The 18,491-nt window shown below is 42.3% G+C and overlaps 2 protein-coding genes across 3 annotated transcripts in view; one reads left to right on the top strand and one right to left on the bottom strand.

Moving 5' to 3' along the window:
- COL19A1 (collagen type XIX alpha 1 chain) overlaps positions 1–12,025 on the top strand; it is a 325,408-nt gene extending 313,383 nt beyond the window's left edge. Inside the window, exons 50-51 of the mRNA XM_010967573.3 lie at positions 4,280–4,357; positions 4,535–12,025. Coding sequence (XP_010965875.2) covers positions 4,280–4,357; positions 4,535–4,662 — 206 coding nt within the window. The 3' untranslated portion in view covers positions 4,663–12,025. The remainder of the gene's footprint in view (positions 1–4,279; positions 4,358–4,534) is intronic.
- A 1,086-nt stretch (positions 12,026–13,111) lies between these two features.
- COL9A1 (collagen type IX alpha 1 chain) overlaps positions 13,112–18,491 on the bottom strand; it is a 78,067-nt gene continuing 72,687 nt past the window's right edge. For both annotated transcript variants that reach the window (XM_010967574.3, XM_074368750.1), the window contains one exon: positions 13,112–14,036. In XM_010967574.3, coding sequence (XP_010965876.3) covers positions 13,843–14,036 — 194 coding nt within the window. In that variant the 3' untranslated portion in view covers positions 13,112–13,842. The remainder of the gene's footprint in view (positions 14,037–18,491) is intronic.

An 18,491-nucleotide genomic window follows, 5' to 3' on the forward strand; every position in this document is an offset into this window, starting at 1 on the left:
AATTTCCTCTTCCTGTGGTGCCCTTGTCTTGTTTCAGTATCAGGGTAATGTCTCATAGAATGAGATTGGAAGTGTTCCTTCTTCTTCAATGTTTTGGAATAGTTTGAGAAGGAGAGGTATTACCGCTTTCTTAAATGTTTGGTAGAATTCACCTGTGAAGCCCTGGACCTTGTTGGGAGTTTTTTGATTTCTGATTCAATTTCATTGCTAGTGATTGGTCTGTTTCTTCCTGATTCAGTCTTGGGAGATTGTAGATCTCAAACACCCTTCTGTTGTGGTTGGGTCATGATTGCTGTGGGGGTGCTGGTGGGTAGAACTGGCCCCCAGCTGGCTGGCTGCAGGACCCAGCCATGTCTATTGCAGACACACTGGTGCACAGAGCAGCCTCCCCAGAGTGGTCGCCACTTTGGAAGGGCACCAGTGTCATCCAGGGCTGCCCACTGTTAGGGCAAGAGCTACTTTGGAGGGGCTGGCTGGGCCAGGCAGGTTGGGCAGGGTGGTTCCTTAGGAGGATGGTGGGGTGGGGCACAGTGTTAGCTACATAGATGGAGAGTGACAGAATGCCACCGAGCCACCAGCACTGACCCAGGAGGTGGAATGAGAGAGAAAAATGGCACTCGCCAGAACTTCCATCCTTGGAGAAGCTTCTGTTGGATCCCTGCCTTTCTGGCACATTCCCTAAAACTAGTCAATGAATCTCTTTCTCATATGACCCAGGTGCTTTTCAAACTGCTACTTCTGTGCTGGGACTCGGAGCAAGTGAATTTGTGTGTGAGCCCCTTAAGAGTGGAGTCTTGGTACAGCCCGCAGGCTCTCCTGGACATAAGCTCTGCTGGTTTTCAAAGCCAGACATTATGGGGGCTCGTCTCCCTGATGCAGTTTCCCTGGGCTAGAGAGCCTGACAGGGGGCCTGGACCCCCGACTCCTCGGGGGGTGGGGGGGGCTGTCACAGTTGTGATATCCGTCCTGCTTGTGGGTCACCATTCCAGGGTTGTGGGCTGTGATTGGACCGCTTCTCCGTCCCTCCTCCTCATCTTGACCCCTCGGCTGTAGAAGCTCTCTTCTGCTAGTCTTCAGGTCATCCTAACTGATGGTTGTTTTATATGTAGTTGTGGTTTGGGTGATCAGGTGCCCTGCAAGAACTTGATTTAAACTCTCTCCAAACATAGCTGATTTTCCACCTCTCTGAAGACCCTCAAGCACAGACCCCACACCTGAAAGCCTCATGCATTTCAGAAAGAGCCCTGCACACTGAGTGAATACGGAGTCACCGGGAGAAAACAGAGCCAGCCACTTGTCCTCCTTCAGTTTCGGAGGGACGGTGTTGGGAACGATCATTCTTACTTTTGAACTTCCCGAGTTGAGCTGTTATTTGGTTTATAACGAAGGAAACCTTTCTCTTATTTGTGATCCAGTGGCCCACGGGGTAGTTCACGTGACTGATAGAGATCAAGATCTGACCTTTCAAATTTGTCAGCAGCAGGGACCTTAAGAAATGGAACACAATGTGGGTGTCAAAATGATAAAGGACAGTGTGGTCAGTTAATGGTCTGGAATCAGGGAGGCCAAACAACTTATAAGCCTTGCAGACAGCTAGTAAGGCCCCCCCCATGAAGAACTGTCCCTCCCAAAATGCCAGTAACACTCTTTTCTGTCCTCATTTTTCCTGTATGCATATAGATGCACAGATTCGCAACTTCAGAAGTAAATCCCTGTAGTTGAAATGGAAAATCTCCCTACCAGAAATAAAGCCTCGCAGCTGAAAAACCCCAGCAAACACCACATTTCTTCCAATGTTCTGGATTAGGACACTGCCTTTGTTTTATTTCCGTTTTCCTACGTAAGCTACACTGATACCAAACTGTCATCATGAAAATACATGTCTGTTTGCAGATAGACTAGCCTTTTAGTCCTTTCCAAATTTTAAGGATGACCTATGCTAAAAGGGATGAAAATCTTAACTCTAGAAAATGGGAAAGCTGTTATTCACCTTATTAGCATTCCTATCTGAAGTTTTGTTGTGAAGCAATTATAAAGTGAGCCCATGTGGCTTTTTGGTAGCCTTCATAAGGAATGAGCTTGGGACCTTATTAGGAAACGTAAGAGTAGAAAGCTCTTGTGTGCTCTGTGAATTGAAAATCTTTCTCTAATCATAGTAGGTCGTTATTAACCCAATAAGCTGAGAGATTTGTACAAATAAGTTATTATATTTGATACGAGAAGTGTAAATGTTGCCTTATTACACAAATACACAAATTTTGTTTCTTGTTTTATGATACCATATGCACTGAAATCCACATGGAATGAATAATATATTTTACATGATATTAAAATCTAGAACGGAATTTAAATATGCAACTTTCAGCAGAATTGCCCTTCATTTGGAATTGTGCCACAGTGTTGTTAATCCAAAATTCATATATCTTCAGTTATTTTTATTTCCTCCTCATTTTTTAGCCTATGATCTCAAGCACTCACTGAGATGACTTGAGGGTCAACTTAACCACGTTTCTGTAATAGTGTGAACTGGGTTGAACTATTAAATATACTTCAGGTAGTAAATGTTATTTTAGTGCAGAGATGTTTAAATAATAGAGGTTTGGAAGGATGCTTCCACATGACCCAGAGTGCAGACATTTTTTCCTTATTGTTCAAGTATGTTAAATGAAAGTCACTTGTATAAAAGAAATCCAGGTAATATTTTAAATGTTAGTATGTATCGATTTAGGATATTGCCCACATGCTCAGCCACTGTTCTCTCTGGGATCTAGGATCATATTGAATATCTGTAACAGTTTCCAGATAGAAATGGGTGGAGATATTCCACTGGGTGTATTTTCCATATGCACCTCAAAATATTTCCCGAATGTATACTTTTTTTTCAACTATTTTCACATTTGTGGTCAGGTCAAGCCTCCAAAGCTGAAAAAATAATGGTGTGGTAATCACATTGCTAACATTATTTAAATAATAATGTGTATACTATATGGTCAGGTCAAAACAGAATGATAACCCCCAAAATGTCTAATTCCCAGCAATAATAGGAAATAATTTGTCCTGCATACATTCACAGAGAACAGTAACATTTCTCCTCCTATCACATTGTGCTATAATAACACACCTTTATGGAAAGGCACAGCTGAGTCACGGCCTGCTGGCTCCTACTGAGATGCTCTCCCAGTGATTATCCTTGCTGTGTGTCTGCATGACTCTACATGCCTGCTCTGTGCATTTGGGAGTAGGAGCAATTTTTAAGCTGCTGTTGAAGTATGAAAGAGTTAAGAGTTAAAACCCCATTTATCATCACTGAAACTCTCATAACCAAGAACATTTTCTTCAATCAAGTCTTACATGGATGCCAATATATAAAATACAGAGGAAAAAGGTGTTTTATGCTTTTTTAAAAACAGGGATAAGGGCCTCCAGAGGCAAAAATCACTCAGTGCTATTTTAGTTCAGGTGACAACAAGCATATTCAAGAAGAAGAATGATTTCGTTTTAAAATGTATACAGATCTTAGATCTAATTCATTTTGGTTAAACCAACTTAAGTTGATGAAGTGAATTTAGATGAAGCCTTCAATCTCCTCTTGCTTTCCATCATTATCGAAGCTCCTAGTCTGTCAGGATCATGTTAAAACAAGGGGTTGCTGTTTTAATTCTCCTTGGAAAGGACATAAAGCATTGGAAAGGACCATAACAACAGTTGTAGTCAGTAATCTGAACAAAGACCTAATTCCTGAGTTGGGTGGATTCGCATATATTTAGACTTTTAGTGTCACTCATTAAAATCATGAGTTTTTGCTCCCTTCGTTCTCTTTAATTGTTGTACTAGGCTGCAGATTCTTGCTGTCACGTTATCTTGCCTCCCTGTTAAGCAGAACTCTTCCAGCTACTTATATTTAGCTTGTATCTGCTCTCCAGGCAGAACTCCCGTTGAAGAGGGCTCGCACACCTTGTCGTTAGCTATTTGAAAGGAGATACACCTGATTGGTGTGTTTAAGCATCATTTTCAGTGCCCAAAGTCTCACTGTCAAGAGTTTGACTAGTTGGAACATTTTATAGTGATTGTATATTTCCAAGGTCTGTATTGCCAATTGCACAAAATCTGTTTGACATGTTAGTTAATATGTGGTTAATGCAAAACAGCTAATATGCTATTATGTTAAATGAAGGACCTGCCAAAATTTTGCAGACTAAGATCATGGTTCTTGCGTGGGCTGTGTTGGGGTAGAGCACACTTACTTTTCTGTCTCTCTTTTTATGTATCTCTTGCTTAGGCTACCGAGGACAGAAGGGAGAAAGAGGGGAGCCTGGAATTGGGCTTCCGGGGAGTCCGGGTCTTCCTGGGACTTCAGGTAATAGTGATGTTGTCTTCACAACACGAGCTGGCTCCAAAAATAAGGAGCCATGCCTTCTCCCCTGTGGCCCTTATGTATTGCTATGGGTGATGCTGAGTGACCCGTGTTGGATGGAGTGAGGGAGGAAGGCCCATATGTTGACCTGCATTCTGATGGGGTCTTTTGTTTCATTAGCTCCGGGCTTGCCTGGCTCACCAGGTGCTCCAGGGCCCCAGGGCCCCCCGGGCCCCAGTGGAAGTTGTAACCCCGAGGACTGCCTCTATCCTGTCTCTCATGCCCGTCAGCGGACAAGTGGGAAGTAAACGCACCTGCGGACGACTGGATTCCTGCTCGTCTCTCCTTGCAGCTGGCGCTTTCTTAATACTATCAAACCCACGTGATGTGGGGGTGACTTTTTTTTTTTTTGTAAGCCAGACATTAAAAGCAAAAATTGGAATCCTATTCCTATAGTAATTGCGATATCAGCATTTTTAGAATTTTTCCAAATTCATTCCATCTGTTTTGCTTCACCTTCATTATGATTTTTATTCAGGGTTTTCTATGAAATATGCAAGCAGATCTTGATCCTTGGGTCTTCTTCAAGAGGAAATGACAGCTTGTGGTTTAGGAGATGGATGGTGATGTACGTTTCGTCGCCTCATCGACTTGTATTTGGCCTTTGATTTCTGAATTTTAAAGTTTCAGACTTATCTTAAGGTTTTCTTGGTATTTAAATTTACTATCATTGCTAAAAATTTTATCAACTTTTTTTTTTTGATATAGTCCATTGCTCCTGCTGAATGTTTTGGACTACTTTTTTATAGCTTAAGAATTCTTATACCATCCTATATCCACTCGACTTATGCAGAGAAATAAATAGGCAATAAGAACTTTACTTCATAACTTATATTTTTGGGGAAAAAAACCCAAGTGACTGTTTTATCAGGGAGCCCCAAACCCTACCATAGCCAACTACTGAAATGATTTTGTTAATTCTGTGTAAGGAGGTCGATTCGAAGCAATTCCACTGGCATGAATACATTCTGCATAAGAAGGGAGAACAGAGTCAAAGCCCAGCCCTGCGGTCCCCTCACCGAGTTTCTCACCCAGGAAACAGAAAGCTGCCTTCCCTAAGAGGTGTTTTGTGGTGAGGGCACCAAGCCGTCTTTGGCCCTTTTGAAGCTTAAAGTGTCCAACAAGTCTTTGGGCCGCTGTGTCCATTACTCTGACCTAATCGCTCCCAGAATTTAAGAACCAGCCATCGGAACAAAGGATGGGACTTGCAGCGACTGGAAAAGAAACGCCCTTGTTCTAGTGGGTGGTGTCAGTGGATGCGCATCCACAAGCTGCAGCAGGAGGTGCAGGGCAGTGAAGGAGAGCCATGGGGCCGAATGTGCAACCTGCTCCGAGCCCAGAAGGTCCTCGTGCCCTGCAGGGGAAGCAGGCGCTGCCAGACCACATCCTCTGACCGAGACCAGAAATGGGTGATCGCCAACCAAACAGCTAAACGGTACCCATGTTGCCTGGCTGGACATTATTTTGAGAAACTGTTGAGAACAACTGATTTTCTAGAACCCTGGGCCTGAGGATGTTGCTGAAATCTAAGTGGTGGGTCCCACGGATGCTGAGAGCCCTCCTGCCGCCGCATCCCGGGGCCACGCCTCTCCCGGGAGCAACACAGATGCCAACGGGGCTAAAGCCGCCGGGATGGTTGCTTTTATCTCTTAACTGAAACGTGGGTTTAAAAGGCAAGCCCTGAAATTGGGAAAATTTGTTCAAATGCACCCTTGGTTTGAGCTGATTTTCATTGTAGATGGACGAACTGCTGGTCGGTGACTTTCTACATGGCTGTGTCGTATAATACAAGCTTTTCTTCATTTCGTGTTGAACGATGCTGTATATTTCAATTCCAAGTTTATTTATTCTCTTTTCCAAGGTCATTTTATTTATTTCAAGTGTTTTTAACTTTAAATTTATTTTCTTCTTAATTTTATTTCTTGTGCAATACCTTCAATGGTGCTGTGTTTTAGACTTACACAATCAGAATATAAATATGCATTTTCTTAGTAAAATGATCATCTATCCCCCCAAAAATGTACAGTGATCTAAAATCTGGTGCTATGTGTATATCTTGAACTTTTCATCTGTTGAACTTTAATTTGTTGAATTTTCTGAAAGCTTACAACACATCTGCCACTCATTAATTTACTTGAATTTGCCGTAAAGCTAAACATTTCATGTTTTCAAAGGTTACTTTTTCATATTAATTGTTTGTTTATCCTTTGGCCTTTTTGCTAATCCAGAAGTATTTATTTTAGCATTTTAATGTTTTCATGAACTATTCTTTGCTCATGGTGATGGATGCATTTTTGTTTTCTTTGAATCGATCCCTTCACATATGTAAGAAAGCTTAATTCAGTTTCTTGTTTTATAAAATTCTGTTCATTTTAATTCCAGAGGATAAGGCATGTATCCTTTCTTACAAATTACATATTTAGGAACTTTTCTTTTTCTAAATTGCACTTGTGCTGGGCCGGTTTATTCCAGTTTCGAGAATTTGAATTTATTCTGGTGATTTGAGGAGCGGGGACATAGACTGCTATACGGTGCGTTTCAAAGTAGAGCTGCCACCGTGATTCAAGCTCTTTTTCTTACAACTGACACGTGTGACTCCATCTACCTTGGGCGTAACCAGAGGAATGGAGCTGTGTCGCCTGGAGCATCTCTGCTCAGCCTCCTGTATATTCACCAGCCCCACCTCTGGACACATGGCATGCAGCAAAGAGCACCAGGAAAGCCTCGCCCAGCTGATACCACCCCAGATAAAGTGGAGATCTGGCAGTTGCCTAATTCTTTTAACAAAAAGAAAGTAGATAATTAAGGCCCCAAAGGAGGGTGTGACATTTTCCCCTAACTTGGTGGCCGGCAATTCTCTTGTATCATTCGGTTCCATTCCAATCCAAAACATTTGTTTACTTTCACACAGATGGCAGTAATGTCCCCAGCAGGGAAGAAGAATGATCAAATTTCCTGAATTATCCCTTGTTTGGACTTCAGACAAGTGTGTTTAAATACAAAATAATTACAGGCCATGATGACAACAATTAAAACTGTGTTTGCCCTATATAAGTATGTTTGAATTCCAGTGTAACATTTTATACCAAGATCAGTTAACACTTTCAGATAGAAATCTTTCTGTGCAAAGAGCAAAATGTGACTTCAACTAGTATTTATGGCCTTTGGAATCTAAAGAAAAAAGGAAGACTAATTCATGAGTTTGTTCACGATTCTTTCCTACTGAAGACATTAAGCAGTTTTTCCTAACCATAACAAAAACACAGCCAGTCTTAACCTTTGAAATTTTTCACCTTGTAATCAAAGTAATTTAATTAATGATCTTAAAGCAATCCCATATGCTTATTTCTATATTTCATGACATTGTTGAAACTTTAAATTTTTAGTCACTTTTATTATAGAGCTTCACTATTTATCTTGAGATATGTTGTCTGTAAAAGATGTCATTTGATAATTGGATGATAAAATAATTTTTTTATGAACATGTTTTAGGAGTGAAGTAAGATTTAGCTTTTCTGCAGTGTTCCTCATCTCTTGAGAACCTGTGATATACCTCCTTTTGTCCACAAGATGGTGTCTAAAAGTAATTTGTATCAGAAGAACGGAACAGACTTGCAGAAACACAAGGCTTGAAACGGCTGAGTGGACAACTAAGTCAGACTCTGCTTCTGCACTTACTCTTTTTTACTTTTATAAATAACTTCTTGTTAATTTATGTTTTGTTATTTTGTTTTGTTAATTTATACTTTTCCTCATTTTAAGTATCTTTATGACGCCGGCATAATAATCTTTGATTTGTTGGCTGTTTCAATTTTATTTCTTCAGTGGATTTACATGCCTAGTTAACTTGCAGATTTACTATTTGTAACTTTGTCCTACCCCCGTATTTTAGTGGCTAACATGGAAACACTTGAGCAATCTTCCTACCTTTTAAACAGGATAGCAAAGTCTCTTTTGACAAATAAAAAGAATTTAGCTTATCACAAGAAGTAAATCATTTATAGAATTAGACAATGTCTGAATCTCCATGTTGTTCAAAGTACTTAAAATTTTACGATTAGATTTGTACAATTTATATTTTTCTAGAAATGTATCAATATTTACAAAAGTGAGATAAGGAACACTATTTTTCAAAATACCATTTAAATTTTCTTAACATTGGTAATAATATCCTGATACTGAGAATTTCTAGGTTAAGTTTTATGCTTAAGTTTTTTCCTGTGAATTCACAGAATAGTTTTGCAGATTTGTTCATTGCTCTTGTTTTTAAGTTATTTTTCACATTTGTCCATGTCCACCTTCTTAAGACATGCAAATGTTTATTGTCAGTGTTTCCCAGTGTTCTTTGTTAATACTCTGGTGTGGACGATTGGACCCCCTTTCATCCCCCTCTCTCTCACACAGATTGCACAGCCGTCTAGGAGGGAGATGCAGACAGAAATTGAACTTGTGTCTTGGATGCCTGTTAGCTCAAAGCAACTTAGCCTGTTGAGCTGTACACACTTATTAGTTGGCTGGTAAGGGCAGCATCCATGCCATTAAATTTGTTTAACTGCTGGGAATCTCAGGAATCAAGACACCTGGATGACTTCAGTTTTATCACGTGATGTAGCTGGAGCTGTAATTCAGACATTTCAGTCAACAAAATCATGCCAGAGGAATGGGTCAATTTAGTTAAATTGAGTGGAGAACCAGATGAACCCAGAGGAAACTCAACCAGAGAAGCAGACCCAGAAGAGCGAAAATTCACCTGCAAGATCAGGCAGGCTCATAAAACCGAGCCGGGTCTAAGAAAACCTGAACGGAAAAACTGTCGTGTTCAGATCCAACAGTGAGTGATGAGGGTTACAACCCCAGGAGTTAGCGACTTGCCTCCTGAATTTGTCAAAAGTGAATACAAATGAAGTAGGAGTCACTAAATATAGGGGGTAGTTCAGTAAGATTTAAGTTTCTCAGAAGGGTGTGCGTTGTCTGACCATGGTAAGCATATGGGTGTAAAAATGCTAATTACTTACAACGTTTGATTTTGCTGCATTATTTAAAATACACTTTAGGGTTAAATATTTTTCAGGGTATAGATGCATTTAAATTCAGATTGTTTTATGGCGTATTTTGTAACTATTTTTAAAATAGCATTTAGGATACTTTTTTTTGGGCCATTCTGTTCTCTTGTCTTACCTCGTCGAGCTATTTAAGATTGAATTCAGCATATTCATGCTAAGAGTGGCACTGGTTTTACTCAGAATCCCACGTGGATATAATTAATGCTCTGAGGCCTTGATTCCTAATATGTTTTTGATGCGTAATGAGCTTGTCACACATCTCAGCAATAGAGGATTTGACCCTAAATCAGGGAATTCTGAGGTGCAGCTGTTAACACCCTGTCTTCTTTGGAAGCGCCACACTGCAGTCCATTGTGGTGGGTCCCAACCACACGGAGGCTCCAAACACACTCACACACCAGGCACACCACGCGTGAGCCACACACGTGTTTGAGGAACATGCAGGTTGGCCTGTTGCAGAGTTTATGTTTATACCATGCTGGCCATTTATACTTTTGTTTATCATGTGAATCAACGGTTAGCTCAAAATAATTAAGTTTATAACCCATCTCTCTGGTACCTTATAAAAAGCTTGCTCTGTTGACTTTGCATGAGAATTAAAAGCAGAAACAAAAGTCAGAGAGCAGCCAGTCCTTTGTGACTTGTGTCCCACAAAGTGATCTTCTCACTAAACCACGTGGCCTGAGCAATAAATACCACAAGGAACTTGTACATATAAGCCCTTCTTCCATCATTAGCGATAAGGCAACAGGCAATGAGACATGAACTACATCGCTTATTTCCTTAACTGCCATGAATCACATCAAAACACGCCAGTGGATTTCCATGTCTGCTCAGACCAGGAAACGATTTACGTAGTTCTTAACTATTCTCATCCTCGGGTCCCCTTAGGACATAGTGAATGAGCTGTGTGCTCTCTAGGGAATATTCTGAAGTCTTTTCACACAGAAATCTTCAACTTGGAGGCCAAAGACAAATTCAGAAGAGTCTTAAAAAGAGAGTTAGTTTCTTGGAATCAAAAGCAAGATGTGAAGGCACGTGCAGGGGAAAGTTAGCCTGGATGCCTGTTCATCAAGATCAAAACTAGGGTCAGTCAGTATCCTCTTTCTGGTAACCAGGTCTAACAAGTACATTACACTCCCTCTAGTTAAAGAGCATTTGAGCACATGTATTTATAGTCATGTATTCTTACACTTAACCAATTTTGATTTACAATTTACTGAGCCATATACATCAATACTGGCATGTCCTGGGTCACACACTCACTAAAAAAGACTCAAGTACGCAACTGAGAAGTATTTCGTTTACTCTATGAAAAAAAAGAGATGCCTATATTTATTAAACGCAAATGTTCTTCTTCTAAAAAGATATTTTCAATACTGTATGTCAATCCCCTGTTTGTAAACAGCAAGATGACTAGTTTGGGAATTTTTTTTCCTTATTGTTCCTTTTTCATACCTTTTGCCAGGGCTACCAGAAAACGTTGAAAAGCAATTTTCTTGGTATTTGGTATGATTTTATATATTTCTAGTGATCTTCCCCCATATTGGTCTGTTTTTAAACTCAGAGGTATCAGGCATCAGAGATGCTTTAATAGCAGCATCATCATCATCATCATCATCATCATCATCATATTATTATTATTATTATTATAATAATAATACAATCAGAGGTGATCTCCCAAAGCAGAGATTTACATGAAGCTTAATTCAGGTTGCAGATAAATCAGATTTTATGTATGATGTTAAAGAATAACAGTATTTATTTAGTCAGCTTGAAATATAAAGTGTCCATAAATAATCAAATCAGTCATGTCACTGATACGACAGCTCATTCATACTCATCTGCTAGACAGAGTCCATTATGCCAAGCTATGCTGGAGAATTTATGTGCTCAGTCACGCTGGGATGTGATTTCCATAATTCCTAACCAACGTGTCAGATATTTGGGGTGAAAATCATATCACGATATCATAGAAGCACTGATTAGAAATAAATCAGAACTCCCCTGCCCTGGAGCAAGTGACATGTGTGTTTCTCACCACCTGGGGTTGCCCGCCCACTCCTCTGTAGGTGGCCCTTCCTCCAGCTTTGAGAGGTAGCTCAGAGGTTTTGGAGATTTCTGCTTTGCTAGAGAGAGCTATTTGGTCTCATCCAATATCCACCAGCCCTCTTTCCTGGAGAGGATTTGCGGGCTGCTTGTCTTTGGAGTTCCTCAGTCCAGAATTCACTGCTTCTATAAACGATTTCAGCTAACTGGATTTATAATGGATCGTTCCCACCGTCTGGAATCCGCTCGTTTTGCACAATCCATTTGTAAGTGGTTGTTTCCAGGATTGCTGTGTCTGTAAGAGCCGTTGTACTTCCTTTTGTCTCTCAAGTTTGTAAAACAAAGGAACTTTTTCTTTGAAATTTTATTTTTTTTAATTCTCTTATAAATAGGATATTACAGAGCCGAGAAACATATGTATTTGGTTATCGAATAATTTCTCTTTTGTCGTATTTGACTATGTCACTCCAGTTAAAATAAAAACACCTTGGTGAAATGACGAGGCATTTCTTTGGATCTGTTTATCTGTCACAGGACCTGGAAGGGTCTGCCGCCTCCTCTAAAGACCCTGTTAAGCATTTGTAAGAGATACCTCTATTTCAAGAATCATCTCTTCCATGCAAAGGAAGAACACAGTGTGAATGGCACTGATCTGTGTAGTCAGGCTGGACTCATTCCCCTTAAGCACAATCCATGCCAGAAGCACAGTCCCAGATGCTGGGAGCAGTTTTAAAGAAACCCAAATACATATTACGTAATGATTGATTTGACCAAACAAATGGAACTAAAAATTTTAAGTGTGTAGAAAGTACACATGAGAAAAAAATATCAAAAACCCTCCCCCCACCTTGACTTGAGAGAATTGAGTTCCATGAACTCACTGAAGACGCTGACTATTCTGAGCAACGCGCTACGGCCTGGAACAAGTCAGTCACAGGCACCACGACACAAAACGAATCTGTTAAGTCCGATTGACAGTTAACATAGATGTTGATAAAACAGCAAGCCGATGTGACTGTGTAAACGGTAATGAAGGGCTTTGAGTGGCCAGGCAATACCCATCTTATTGGTAAGAATGCGGTGCTCTAGCTGAGCTGCCTTTATAAGAAAAATGGCAGAACATAAATCATTTCGCAGCAGTGAAGTTCTAAATAGGAGGGCACTAACACAGCATTGAAATGAAGACTGTGGTTTCTCACCTAGAAACCAAGCAAGGCTAGACTTAGGGGGTCCGTGAAATCTCAGACATCATATGCAAACATATTTATGCATATGCATTTGTGCATCTTTCTGGGATATGGGTTCATATCCCACATGTTTGTTAGATTTCAAAAAAGCCCATGAAGGCCTCCCCATCACCCCCTAGTACCCACCCTCCAACCCCCACCATGCACACACATATAAAGAACTTCTGTCATGGTAACACCCTCCCGGGAACAGTAAGGGCTTTTTAATTTCTTCATAGAGAAAAAGCATTAATATTATAAACATGCCTACAGAAATACCAGTAAGTGAAAAAATTCTAATGTCTCTAAACCAGCTCAGTGCCTTCTTTTCATTGAACATGACTGTAAGAAAACATGCAAAAAGTTAAGAAGTCGTATTTATTGCTTCTTTGGTACAACCAGAGATGTTACCTCAAACCTTAAAAGAAATAAATAACCTCATCAATAAAACTTACGAATGGCAGGACAGTAAAATTCCGTCTTTGCTTTCACATAGAAGAGCCCAAAATATCAACAGGTTGGAGATGCAATACAGTCCGAAAAAATCCAAGCCAACTGTGAAAACCACCAAGGCTGTAAGGAAGTCACTCCACGTGGTCCAGCCTTCCCTGCAACTCCCGAGAGAGCACACTGATGGGGAGTTTAAGCACCAATTCTATCGTCTATAGTGGGGTTTCTTGGTACCTACTCTGGTAATCCTCTGCAGAGCTGAAACAACATCTGAGAACAAGATCTAAATCTAAAAATGAAAGTAACTACCGCAGTTGAGGTAACCAAACCGTTGTTCTCGTTTATTGGCGCAGTGGCCCACAATGTGTATAGCGCACTAAGGTTTAAGATCCTGGGGACAGGATTGTAATTTACTTCAAGGGAGGGGTTTTGTTTGTATCACTGACGGCTCTGCTGCCTCCCATCCATGGGAAAGGAAAGAGGATTTATTGAATAGCACCATTGTTCTAAATCTGATTGTCAGGTAGGTCTTCTGGAATAACCTTGAAGGTGATGCACTGTCCCTTTGCCCTGGCTTTGGGCAGTGTTTCTCTCCCAAGCTTCTTCTCCAGGCATGGTTTATGCCGACAGCGGTGTAGCACTAAGCCTTTCGCTGATCAGGACCTTTGCTAAATGCCCGCTGACCAGCCTGCATGGTGCAGGAGGCTGGCTCGCAGAAACCAGGAGGGCCAGGAGGTCCTGGGGGGCCAGGCACACCAGGGATGCCTGCCACCCCTGGGGGGCCTTGCTCACCATCCCGGCCATTCCTCCCGTAGCTGGCAGGACCCGGGTCACCTGAAACACACAAAAGGTTGCACACATGAACAGGGCACCCCTCGTGGCTGCAGACTGGCAGGAGGCACTTGACCTCCCACTGTCCAGCAGCGTGTCCAAATGGCCTTAATAAATGCTTTTGTAGCGGGCAGGGCATAGCTCAAGTGATAGAGCACATGCTTAGCACGCACAAGGTCCTGGGTTCAATCCCGGGTAACTCCTCCAAAAAATAAATAAGTAAACCTAATTACCTCCTCCCCTCCAAAAAAAAAAAAATGTAATGCTTTTGTAAATGATAGAGGATGACAAAAGATGAGGTTGAAAGATGAAGACAATGATCCTTAAAGCTATTTGTCCCAGGTTTTGCCCTATGAAAGTGGCCAGAGGGAAAGACTCGCCTTCCCATAACAGCCTATCAGCTTCTGGTGAGCCCTGACCCTGGGCTCCAAGGTGCTTGGAGACTATTCTGTGGGAACCTAATTTCGGGGTGACACCAAGTCACATTCAAGTTACTCAGGAAGTCCATTAACAAATATCTAAAAACTACTTTTCAACTCTTACAAAGAGAAAGCCCGGATCCAGAGTGTTCTAATTCTGCCTTGCTGGCCTCACGGGTGTGTCAGCTACACTAACTACCTAACGATTATACAGTCTTCCGAAATTTCAAGGACCTATAAAATGTTACTGCCAAACATTTCGTGATTTCTTAAAAATGAACATCGATGTCATTCTCTGTGCTGACACTAGGGGGCAGTCGCGTTACACTGATGGAGGCTCAACGTGCCAGGCCCCTTATGAGAGCTCTAATGACACTTGCTGCGGAATCACATGGATTGTGCACTCAGGCTTAAAAAAACATGGATAAACTTTCAGCATTAGTTAGAAAACTTCTTACACGTCTCACTTTGTCCTGAGCTAACTTTTGTGGTGTTAGACAAAGCAGGTTATGTTTAAGGAACTGGTGTATGAAGTGGTTTGTTTAGCTAAGATCCCCAGGACCAAATAAAATAGTGGAAACTGGACAGACGTGGAAACAAGAGAAATGACTATTGCTAGACTTAAGCTTCAAACATGGGTGCCCTTTGTATTGGGGTATTTTTTTTCCCATTCAACATTCACAAGCAAAGCTCACCTATCTGCAGATTTTGCACAAGAAATCTGGTCCCGTGGCCTGGTGCGGCAAACACCACATTCCTGGTGGTCCACACATGACTGTCATTTAGCTGACTCCTCTCCCCAGTGCATTTCAATGCACAAAAAGAAGTCAAGACCCAACCTTAAATATTTTTTCCTAAAATCCCCAGAGTGCCAAGGAACTGGTCCCCAGTGGACAAGTCTGGGGCAGCGGGCAAAGAGTAACTCTTGATGGGACAGCCGGTCAAGTGATGCCACGAAGAGTTCTGGTGAGAGATGGAAGGTGGGGGCAGGGATCAGGGGTCTAAAGTCCCGCGGATCCCGCTCTGTGTGATCTGCACAGCTGTGTGAGAGGCATAAGAGAAATCAAGACACTGAGTAGTTACGGGACATGATGCCTCAGACGGCAAGACGAGCTCATCATAAACCGGCCCAGGCTGCCCATCCTTTCGTCCACGACATGAACCTGGGCACATGCACATCCGCCTCTGTCACTCATCCAAGACCTTTGTCAGGGCCTGTGACCTGCGTTAAGTCTGTATCTCTTCAAATATAAAAGGAGGAATGACAATAGCAGTAAGAGGTAGATTTGCAGAACGTTTGCTACAAGCCAGGCACCATTCTAAGTACTTTACAGGTATGAACACGTCCACAGGTCCTCCTGAATGAGGCCGGACGGTAGGCGTGGTTATTCTCTCCACCGCGCAGAGAAGATGCTAGCGCACCAGAGGGAGCGCAGCTGAAAATACGTAAAAGGGCAGTGCGTACACCCAGGCAGCCGGGCTCAAGTCTGCACTTCTCACCTGCCTGCCCTGCCTGCCTCCGTCTGCGAGAAACTCACTGATGCTTTCTGTTGACTTTAACACAGCAGAGCACGAAGGCCAAAATGACAGTCCGTGTAATGGTGATAACAATGACCTGTGGTCTGTATTAGGCAGTGGACCATCACAACCCCAAAGGGCACATAATCCTTAACACTGAACCAACTGAGAGGTAAGGAGGAGAGACAGAGAGCTAAAACTGTCTGGAGAGAATGAAGGAATTATGATCACTGGATAGATAATAAAGGTGTCAGCGCCATTTTTTCAAATTCATCAGCTATGTCAGCACCAAGAAGAAGGACCAAATGGTGTTCTCACTCGGGAGGCTGAGTCCCAAATCCAACAACAGGGACAGCAAAGAAGGTCGCAAAATACTCTGTTCTGCAGGCTCTTTCCTTTACATGAGATATAGAAGGTTCTGGACAAGGTCCTGAACAGAGACTTGTTGAAGGTTCCCCCAGGTCCTAACGTCCCATCTTTGTTAGGTTTGGGAGAGACCAGAAGTCACATTCTAACCCCATTCCAAACTCTACCAAGGAAATTAAGAACGGCCCAGCCTCTCTGAGGACAGTGAGCTGGCGACACGATTTGCTGTGACCCAGCACTTTGCGTTTATGATGTGGAGTTGAAGATTTCGCGGAGGGAAGGTCTGAGGGGTCGGGAGTAGCAGCATCTTCTTGCTGAGCGACAGCCAGGAAAAGGCCACCAGGGCTGAACCAGGGTCCAGCTCTGCCCTCCATGCACCTCCACACACAGAAGTGGGTTTGTTATATTACTAGCAGTACCACGCGTGAACCTGGATTGAGCAGGGACGGTAGCCAGAAACTGTCCTAAGCACTTTAGATGGACTAGGTTTTTTTTTTTTCTTTTCATTCTCAGAATTATGCTCTCTGGGAGATGGGACTGTTGAATATTATCTCTCCTTTGTAAGTGGGGAAGCTGAGGCACTGAGCAGCTAAGACCTTGTCCAGTGTCATGAAGCCAGTTAGTGACCGTCAAGACGTGAGCCAGGCGTCTGAACTGTGGGGCCCAAGCGCCCAGCTGTCCCCTTTCAGAGCACTCGCTTTAGGGGAGAAACGGCCCCCAAAGCTCTTGCTCAGGGACTTGATGGATTTGGGAAACTGACAGCTGAGCACGTTTACGTGCAGACAAGAGGATGTGAGCTGAGGGAAAGTCAAAGCCCCAGCTGGGGCCTCCGGGCGGGGGGAGAGATACAGACCTTGAGAGCCTTGTGTGCTAAAGCCCTGAGCAAGTAGCATGCTTTGGAAAGTTAGCCTTAATTAAAAAATAATAATAATAATCTATAATCTGGGGCAGGGGACAGTATACTCAGTGGCAGAGTGCGCACTTGGTAGGCACGAGTTCCTGGGTTCAATCCTCAGTGCCTTCCAAAAAAAAAAAAAAAATCTGTTACTCTGATTTTTCACTAAATGATGTCAAATATCCTGTGAATGAAAAAGTAACCAAAGCCCCAAAAAAGGAAGACCAGATTTCCGAGTGGTACCGGGAAGAGAGGAGCACGGGCTGGCAAAAGGCAGAAAGGAAACCCAGAAGGGAAGGGGTCTTGAGTCCTGAGACGGGGAGCCCACGGGACTTTTTAATAAATCAGATTTAAGGATTAACTTCAAGAGCGGCTGCAACAAAATTTTTTTCATCAGGGAGACAAGATCAGGGCCAGGGAGAGCTGCCAGTGATGAGCTTGTCCCACCTTACCGTCTGCCCGCACACGGACGAACAGCAGCGAAGACGCCTCCCGGCGCCGCGCAAACCCCAGGTGAGCTGCCGCAGGTGGGAAATAGCGCCCCTTGTGGCGGCCAGCGGCACTGCGCAAACGCGAGAGGCTCTTCCTTAACCTCCCCATTCTTAAACTTAAAATGTGGCTCATCCATAGAATTTTTTTTGAAATTAAGAGTCACCAGAAACGATCATATGTTTTTGATAAAGGAAAACCTTGCCAACCGTGCACGTTGCTGGTCCAAGAACTGGTAAGTGATTTGTTAACAAAATGGGAGGAGAAATTCTAAGGCTCTCCTTATAGGATTTATAACCCACAGATAATTAAGTAAATCGTAGTGATGTTATTGCATCAGCTTTAAAACCTCCTATTCCTACTATTGATAAAGGAGAGGAGCACTCAGAAAAGTCTCTTTTCTTCTTCTCTCTTCTAAATGTCCAGCAATGAATCCAGACTCTATATTAAAATCTTCTCTTGGCCTCATTTAACTCCAACCAGATTTTCTTTCCTTTTCCAATCATAAAAGCCTCCTTTTCCAATCACAAACAATCATCGATTTGTGAAAACGTCTCGACAGGCCCATGAATCACAGTCTTAGAAAGGCGGTGTTTGAGCTCTCTGCAAATGTATTCGTAGTTTTTAAGAAATCTTTTAAATGAGAAAATCCCCAGGTGCAATGAAATGGATAATTAGAAGGCAACGATGTTTGGGGCGGCAAAACCACGATTGAATATGTAAGCCACCGACAGAATGAGAGAACCATCTTTTCTTTCTCTAGATTTTCTT

Source organism: Camelus bactrianus, chromosome 8, assembly GCF_048773025.1.
Source record: "Camelus bactrianus isolate YW-2024 breed Bactrian camel chromosome 8, ASM4877302v1, whole genome shotgun sequence".
NCBI lineage: Eukaryota > Metazoa > Chordata > Mammalia > Artiodactyla > Camelidae > Camelus > Camelus bactrianus.